Source organism: Antedon bifida, chromosome 6 (genome assembly GCF_963402885.1).
Source record: "Antedon bifida chromosome 6, ecAntBifi1.1, whole genome shotgun sequence".
NCBI lineage: Eukaryota > Metazoa > Echinodermata > Crinoidea > Comatulida > Antedonidae > Antedon > Antedon bifida.
In genome coordinates this window covers 9,905,014-9,914,844 of record NC_136231.1, presented here as the reverse complement: position 1 = coordinate 9,914,844, position 9,831 = coordinate 9,905,014, and the positions used below count along the sequence as shown (strand labels likewise).

General features: G+C 32.5%; 1 protein-coding gene across 1 annotated transcript in view; it reads left to right on the top strand.

Annotated features, from left to right (window-relative positions):
• Positions 1 to 4,617: 4,617 nt before the first annotated feature.
• LOC144845312 (lysosomal alpha-mannosidase-like) overlaps positions 4,618 to 9,831 on the top strand; it is a 28,772-nt gene continuing 23,558 nt past the window's right edge. The window contains exon 1 of the mRNA XM_078702547.1: positions 4,618 to 4,721. Within this exon, the coding sequence (XP_078558673.1) occupies positions 4,656 to 4,721 (66 nt within the window). The 5' untranslated portion in view covers positions 4,618 to 4,655. The remainder of the gene's footprint in view (positions 4,722 to 9,831) is intronic.

Here is a 9,831-nt window from a genome sequence, read left to right as displayed (position 1 = left end):
TTGTAATAAAAATCATAAAACTGTCAATGTTTTCATGTTTAAAAAAAAAAATAATATACCACTAAACACAGTAAAACATTGCGATTTAATACTTTGTTGAAACTGTCACTGTCATAGTCGATTGAAATAGTAAAGTACATGTAACGATACACCACTACGACGTTTATATTTTACAGTACAAATACAAACGTTGACAAGCAACTGTCGGTAATAAAGTATATCGGTGTATGTGTTTTATAAGTCTAATGTAAAACAGTTTGTGAAAAACACCTCTATTCGGGGCAAATCGTAATCGCTTTAATCGTCAATAGGCCTAAATAATTATCTAACTCAACTTAATTAATAGGCCTAATGATTTTCAATTGTTTCTTAGAGCCAATTCATACTGGTTCCTACCCACCAAAGGGCATGTGATCCTTCGTACTGTAGGCCTATCCTAATTTGTTTAGTATCTTGGTGAGCCAGTTTTTACTGTACTTATAGTTATTTTCACGGGTAAGTTCGTTCCTACCCACCAAAGTTTGCGGTAACTATGTGCTCATGAAAGCAATTAACTCGGGTAAATAACTATGCTATAAACGGGCCAGAGCCATATATATGGCTCTGGCCTCTACTACTTAGAAAATTATGTGATAACAGCGGTTTTACTGGTATTAGCATTTTCAGTGTTACATATAATTATATATTTTCTGTCTGATCAATTGAAATAAGAAGTAGGCCTACTGGATTTACAACGCTACTGATCATGACATTGAGGAGAGGTGTGGTGGTGTGGGTGGTGGTTGAACTGCAAATAAAGTTGATTTGTAGCCTACATAGACGGCCACTGAAAACGCTATAGCTCCTCATTATCTGTTTAAAAAATACCTATATCCCACCTCTACAGTCACTGATTGAACAAAATCGAATTTCTGTTATGAGTGTACAGTACTTGCCTTTGTGTTATTACGCCTGAAGGAATAGACAATTGTGGAAGAGAGATATGTTCCATTCATCGCCAAGCAACGTGTGTATAAACGTATATTCAATCAAAATTGTATCAAAATCAGCTTGTCTTCAACATTATGATGCTGTACTCGAGCTATTTAACCAATTTTCAGTTATTAAAAACAATTATCGTAGAAGGAGATACGGTAGTTAAATGCGAAGCATCCTCGTATCATTGTGTGCGGGTATTTTTCGGCATCGACGACATCCATTTGGCAGTGTATACCACGATCGGAAAACACTCCTATTTCTTAGGGCAAATCGTTGAACCTCAATTCGTTTTAATTGTCAATAACTATAAGTATCTAACTCAACTTAATTAGTAAACAGGGTTACAATGTGGTTAAAATAATACATAAAACATAATATGAAACAACTTTATAATTATACCATCGAGTAAAAATTCTAGAAATAACGCGCGATTTACCGAATTTTGCCCTTACGTAAATGTATATATAGATGAGTGACAACTTGTCTTCAAAGTTGACTAATGGTTGAAATGATGTTTTGTTTAAAACCACTTATTAGGTTTGTTTAATCACGTTAGGCCTATTTAAATGTTAAATTATAAACTTGAATTCCATTTAATTACTTTTTTTATTTCATATTCATCTAACAGTACCGTAACTCGCCAATTGAGGATGTCAGTATCGGTATGTATAAAGGTATATGCATTGTCTCTAGAAAAACGTCTGAAAAATTCATCAGAGATATCGGCAGCAGTGGGAATGCAATTGTATCACCCTAATTCACGAGTCACAAGCACAACCCTATTGTCTGGATATAATGTTCATACCATCACTGAGCAGAACACTTTGAAGACTAAACGGATGACGACAGAGCCTAAATTATGTTTGAAAAAAAAATATTATTGCAAAGGCTTGTGCAAAGAGATTCAGACGGGGTCTAATAAGCGATTTGTACAAGTGCAATATTATTTCTTTACTCGATCCTGTCTATACGTGCGATACCCAATGCCTGGTTTGCTTTTAAAACTGCTGTAGCACCCATAGCTACATAACAAACCAGAAAAATATAGAAACAAATCCGTGAATGAGGATTTGGTGTAGTTTGGGGTGAGAGAGATGCATATAATTATCATTCTGGCATTATTATGCTTTGGCATTATTGTTTCAAAAACGGTTAACAATAAAATACAGATATAAATATATAACTAAGTAGAAAGCCAAATTGTGTCAATTCTAGTGTTACACTGTAATGCTAAATGTGGTTTGTATTTATTAGTATTACTATGCTTATGTAAAAATAGGCATAGGCCTAAATAATATAATTATGATTATAACCCTAACCCTACCCCTTAATTTTACAGTCATATAATTATTCTACATTTAAATAGCCTATATAAATATAATAATTATAAATAAGTAAATTTACTTTCCGTTTCCCCACTCGACGTGCGAGGCGCCCTTGAAATTGAGGTCTCGCGTTTATTTGGAAGTGTCATATCTTCCTAATAATTATATTAAATCAGGGAGTTGTACAACTTAAATCCTACTGTAGTACACCTCTCTCTCTACTACGGGGTGCCGTTCGGGACATTACTCATCACGACAAAATACAAATTATGTGAAATTGATTCTATTCGAACAAAAACAAATTCATTTTGTGTCGACAAAATTCATTTTGTATCGACAAAATTCATTTTGTATAGACAAAATTAATTTTGTGTCGACAAAATTCATTTTGTATCGACAAAATTCATTTTGTGTCCACAAAATTCATTTTGTGTGCTGAGCCTACTCAAGCGTGAGACAGAACGTTTTTAAATAAAATAAAATTAGATGACCGATACTGAAAAGAACGACACACATTTTAAGTCTAATGATGCAGGTTCCGATATTGCAATTTCATGGTTTCTTTCTCTAAATTGAAATAAGGTGTACGTTTTATATATAGTACCTTTTTTTATAATAGCTTTTAAGCCATTAATTTGACAACAAGATTAATATGAATCACTTTACCACAAACCGCACTTCATCTACTATACCATACAACCACACTATAGGCCTGCTTTGAACCATTATTACACTAATCAATAAATCACTCATGATAATGTATACATGCCAGTCAGAGTACCGTAAATCTAATTGTAACCCTAGGTTATTATTTTTGATTGTTTTTTAGAGTGGGTTACTATTAGAAAAGGGCGGGGGGTTACTATTAGAGTAGTGGGTTACTATTACTAATCTTAAATTAGGCACCTGAAAATAGTAAACCCACCCCACAACTTTTCTGGTGAGCAACTCATAGCAAAATAATAAAAACAGTACGAATAAACAAATTTGGTTGGACTCTAACTTTATTTTATAAACTAAAAAACACTCAATCTTCCCCCACTCCCGAAATCAACATGCATTATCTCCTTATTTTCAAAATACGGCTGCATCATAAACTCTAATAGTAACCCCCATGGGTAGTGGATTATTATTATAGATTGACTTATAAGGAGGGTTACTATTAAAAGTGGGGTTACTATTAGAGTGTGGGTTACTATTAGAAGATTTACGGTACCCTAAAAATAAACAAGGCCATATACATAGCTGCAGTCGCCTGCTCAAATTTGAGTTAGTGTTTACCGACCGACCAACAGAGAGTCGTGTTTCCACGCGACTAAAAATGTCAAAACTAATTTATCAAAAGGTACAGTAGAAATTGAATGTATGATATACTACAGTTACATTTAGGCCTATATTATTTATGAACTGTATAATTTAAAATTTTATAAAATTATTTTGGGTGAATCATTAATCCATTATTATCTTTATGTTGTGATCTCTAATTTTCTTTAACTTTTAATATCTTTTATGTTACTGACTGTATATTATCTTAATTTAAAAATATATTCATTTTATAAGATTAATAAATAATATTTCAATAGATAAAATTATTAAATAGGCCTAATAACAGTTAAACAATCTTTGTAAAATGTGTACTTCTGAAGTTCTGCTAATTTTATTTTCCGATATTGTGAAATAGCATATGAATAATTAATTATTAATGACGATGTAGATATCAAATGCGTGCTCAATTGTCAAATTATGACTACTGATTATATCCGATTATAAAATAGATTATTAATACTATAGTAATACAGACGCATGCAGTATCAATACGGTACGACTTCACTGCTGAAAGATGTACAAAAAATGAAAAATTCGCGCGCTATCACGACCTTTTTCACTTTTAAGCTCCGCCTTCTAATTTGCATGTTAAAACGTTCTGTCTCACGCTTGAGTAGGCTTAGCACACAAAATGAATTTTGTCGACACAAAATGAATTTAGTCTATAGGCCTACAAAATGAATTTTGTCGACACAAAATGTATTTTGTCGACACAAAATGAATTTTGTCGACACAAAATGAATTTTGTCGTCTCAAAATGAACTTTGTCGTCACAGTTCAGTTCAAAAATGTATTTTGTTGACCCACACAGAATGAATTTTGTCTAAATAGAATTAATTCTATCGTCACAGAATTGTTTTTGGTTCGAATAGAATCAATTATGTTTCACGTGCACATAATTGTATTTTGTCGACAAAATGAGTAATGTCCCGAACGGCACCCCGTACTCGACTGTGTTATTGGTGGTACAGTAGTTGTTCATTCATCATATGATTTCACACACATGACCACCAAAAAAATAACAGAATGATACTTAAAATAATAATTGTGTCAATTCTGGTGTTACAATGTAATGCTAATTGTGGCTATCAGGTTTGTATTTATTTGTATAACTATGCTTATGTAAAAATAGGCATAGGCCTAACTAATATAATTATGATTTTATTAATAATAGCTAACCCTAGGACTAGGCCTAGGCCTAGGCCTAGGCCTAAAAAAGTAACTAAAGACGCATGTGTAGGCTAAAAGGTAGGTAGCGAGGAGACGTTTCGTTCCGGTCCGAGACATTTCGGCCTATTTAGGAGGACGGCTTTGCAAATTGCATTTATATGGGAAATTAAGCATAAATTATTAAGGTGTAAGTAGGGCTATGCTTATTTATTTAAATAAACTTGCTTTTTATTATAGCCAGTTTCCCAGTGTACTGACTAGCTAAGCCTAGATTTCAGTCATGCTAATATTCGCCCGGTGGGGTTTATATGATATAAAATGAACATTATATTGAATTTTATGTGATATTAATTTACGTTTTAATTTTAAAAATTGCAAAAATACTGATTAGGTTTATTCCGTAAGTTAAGACTGCTCCACAATGCCAAAGGAATCAATTCGCGTCAACAACTGTGATGTGTAATGCGGTTAATCTGAGGTAATATTAAGTGTTTTGACAATCCATATGAGTCACGTCTCTGTGTATCTTTGGTAGTATATATATCATACTACAGTATTTTTTATGACAGGATCAAGTATAGTAAGTTTTAGGGATTATTACTGAGAAATTGTTTCTGATTTTATGTTGCTGTATTATCAATTGTATTCTAGGTGGTTAACTTAGATCGAAAATGTTATGATGAACATAAAAAGTTAGTATCCACTAGATTTGATCTAGTCACTTTGATGAGTTAGTTATCCGCACGACAAATTCCATGTGCACATCATACGTTAGAATATTGCATGCAGAAAAAATTATGCAATTATGATCTGAAGAAAATAAAATGTTGTTAGTGTCAGGCCCGTAGCCAGGGTTTTTTTTTGGGGTTCAGGCGAACACCCTTTTACTTGCGAACCCCCCTTTTACCAGCGAACCCCCCTTGAAAAACAAAGGCCCCACTTCCAAAATCGTGCAATTAATTATCAATTATAGCAGATTTTTTGGTCATTTTACTTCTATTGACTATGTTTAAATCGTGTAAGTGTACTAAAAAGAGTGTACTATATAATTTCTCTGCATAACTCAGATTTTAGTAGATAAAAAATGTCTTTGTAACCTGATTAAAACAACCGAAATTGCTCTGAGAGCGAAAGATAATTGATTGACCTATACAATATCAAAATATGGGGGGAAATGGAATACAAGTGAGTGGAGATGCGGTCTATTAAATTTGATGAGCTGTGACAAAAGAGATAAAAATCCTATATTTTTTATTTGAGTGGCCATACGATGACGTCACAATGTCCGGTTAGCCATATTGATGCAACACATCAAGTTCCAGAATACGTAAACAAAATAAAGTTCACCCATGTAGTTTAGAATCTATGACTGTTTTAATAAAAAACGTGAGCGAATTGTCCAATTCGAAGTGCTTGTAAGTTGTATGTTGAAATTATTTAAAAGTTGGTAAAATTACTAGAAAAGGCTAGAAAAACATAATTCACGCGAAAAAAGATGTTTTCACGCGCGTACAAAAATTGCGCACTCGTGGTAATTTTTACATGCTTAAAATGACATGAAACGCGTAAAAAGTTGATTAGAATTTGATTTTTCGCATTTTACAATTTTATACGCCCGTGTGCGCATTACTTTCTGTGAACCATGCCATTTTTTTTCCACAGAAAGTTAGCGCATAATATAAATTACACTTTGGCCAAGTTTCAATTTAAATTGTTATATGGTTTTCGATCTATAAATATGCGAAATTCATAATCGCACGTAACTTACGCTGCGTGACTCTAAAGTCATATAACAAAGTTTCTTTCTCATTACTTTCTGTGAACCATGCCATTTTTTTTTCCACAGAAAGTTAGCGCATGATATAAATTACACTTTTGCTAAGTTCCAATTGAAATTGTTATATGGTTTTCGATCTATGTTAAATACGCGAAATTCATAAAATCATGCGTAACTTACGCTGTGCGACTCTAAAGTCATATAACAAAGTTTCTTACACATCTACAGCTAAAGGTCAATCTTTCTTATGACAAAATTATACAATCTTATTTGGCCAGAATTAGAGATACGCTGCAAACTAAATTTGTGGAAAGAAAAAAGAATAAGATAGGGGGAAAAAAAAGAGATCCTGACAATAACAAGGGGTTATCCGCCAAGTGCGGATAACCAACTAGATTTGAACTTGTCACTTTGACAAGTTCAGGTTATCCGCACAAATGCAACATGCACATACGTTAAACTATATGAACGTCGACAATTACTATGCCATCCTATGAATTAAATATACTGAATTGTATCCTATTTTGTATCATACAGCATATTAGTCAGTCAGGGTCCTCATGTATTTCCGTAGGATTTTAATGCCCTAAGTGAGATTTCACTTTATTATGGTGCTGGGATACCAAAAATACTAGGTAACACATTTTCATGATCCTGTAACCATGGTAACAGCCCCAAGATCAAAATGGCGCCCAATTGGCAATATCTCCGTAACCCTTTGGTCTACCAACAAGATATTGGTATCAAAATACTTGGAGCGTATTTATATATTCATTGTAATGGAACATTTTGACGAAATGTAATGCTATTTTTTTGCACTATTGACCCTTGACCTTGACTTGCACTGTATCTAAAAAATGGCTGGTCATAGAAATTTAAAAATGGTCTCAAATTGCTGAGACCATACATATTTATATTTATTGTAATGCAACATTTTGTTAGAAAATGACCGGAAGTAAAGTTATTGACCTTTGACCTAATAAACAAGAACTTATATTGTATGCATGTATCAGTAGTTATTTGTGGTAGAGATTAAAAAATGGGTTTATACATATTATTATCATTTGAATATATCTAATTTCTAATTCACATATTTAGTTTTATATATTTCATAAATATTATATACTTTATAGTGTAAGTAAGCACATTTATCTATGTAAACAACTTTGGACAATTTAGTAAAAGTTATAGCAGAAATTCATTGCACTGTATTCATTTTCCTCCCATCCACTTCACTAAAATGACGTAGTCCAATTGATTATTCCTGCACTTTTCCTGGAATGTTAATTTCTATACTTTTTACATTTTTCCTGATAAGAAACTGGAGCTCCAAAACAGGATTAAAACATCTTTAATTTAACATCAATACCATACATTTATTATGTCAGCATCTTCGTTGCCATTAAGACGGTCAAGGAGTGAGAGTGGTTTATTCTTCAACTTTTGTACCTTTTATGCTTTTCTTTGCTTTCCTATAAATTCATTATGAATTGCAAATTCCATTTTATTTCCAAATGCTTGTCTTTCTTGAAACATTTTCATATATAGAGGTTTCTCATACATTGAATTGCTGCCGGCCATACATTATTACGTGGTCATAGATGACAATTTGAGTGCTTGGTTCAGTTGCTTGGATGTTTCGATATGAGAAGCAATCTTCCAATGCTAACATTGACTGCCATTTTGTATGTAGTCATATCGCCAAGCCAATGAACCAATTTAAGGAGTGAGATTCTTAGAAGTTTACAGCATTTTATGATCTCCTTCAAGCTACTAAATGTTTTTATTTTCTTTTCTTTCAAGGAGTCCACAATCAGACTTTGCTCACAAACTTCAAAAAGCTTCAACTCCTTTTTTATCATCTCTGTTTAAGATATATTTTTTCTTAACTTCTTTTGAAATTATTACTAAGAGAATGTTAAAAAAAAGTGTTGATTTTGTTATGATTGTATTTTGATGAAATCTTGAAGGATTTGTGTGTTTTGTGTTGAAGAGTGAGTTCATGGGAAATCCAGTTCGATTCCCTCATCTTGAGTAATGCCAACAAGACCACCAACCCATTTTAACTGTTTTCCTTCTGTTCTAGAGCCTGATCCGGGAACTATTTAAATACAGATTTTTTTTCTTTACATTCAAATTAATTACATTCTTTTATTCCCTATTATTGGGTCATCTACATCAAGCCAAGCTGGTTCATTTGTGTTAGATGGCAATGTATCAGCATATAAATGAAAACCAGTCATGGGCAAAACAAATCTGCAAGATACCCTAATAATACGTGTTATAATCAAATCTCACTCTGGCATTTACTAATTTTAGCCAAATCAGAAATCTTCAATTAAAATATGTTTATAGAGGTTCAAATTGAAACCAATATTACCATGGTTACGGGATCGTGAAAATTTGTTACCTAGCATTTTTGGTATCCTAGCACCATGCATAATAAAGTAAAATCAAGTGAAATCTCACTTTGGGCATTAAAATCCTACGGAACCCCTATTTTCATACATAAGGAACCTAACTAGTATTTACGGAATACACTGTATATGTTATATACGGCGTAGCATAGATGAAATTACGAGCACCCATCTTTTAAATCTAATTTTTAACATGATGACGTCATCAAATTGACATACAAAGATAACTATTTTAGAAGATTATTATCTAAATAATTATATTAATAACAATTTGAAGAATTTTGGGCACGTAAAGTGAGATGCGCTCTCGTTTTAACGTGATGAACTTTTACAAAAGAGATTAAAATATGACTTTTTGAATTCAACTGGCCATATGATGACGTCATGACATCAGATAGACAATATTTGTATATAAATTCATATCTTCAATTCAACAACTTCCATAATAAGTTTTATTCACGTGGGTCACTTTTCATTTCGATTAGATATAACAGATTAAAATATACTGTAGATGAAATTAAGTAACTCACATTATTCTAATTTTTTTATTAATTTTTTAACTCGTAAATGAAAATTGATTTAGCAAGAACATATTAAAATCTAGGAGAAAATGGGGGGACGCATTAGCGTGATGCGCTCTATTAAATGGGATTCTAGTACAAAAGAGAAAACAAAATTTAAAATTTGAGTGGCCATATGGTGACGTCAGAACAACCTGTAGGTACAAATTTTACATGAATTGATATCTACAACTCATTAGCTTCCATGATAGGTATATTTTTGCACAAATGTGCATTAAATTACCTATTCTTTAGCACACGATTATTAAAGTATAACA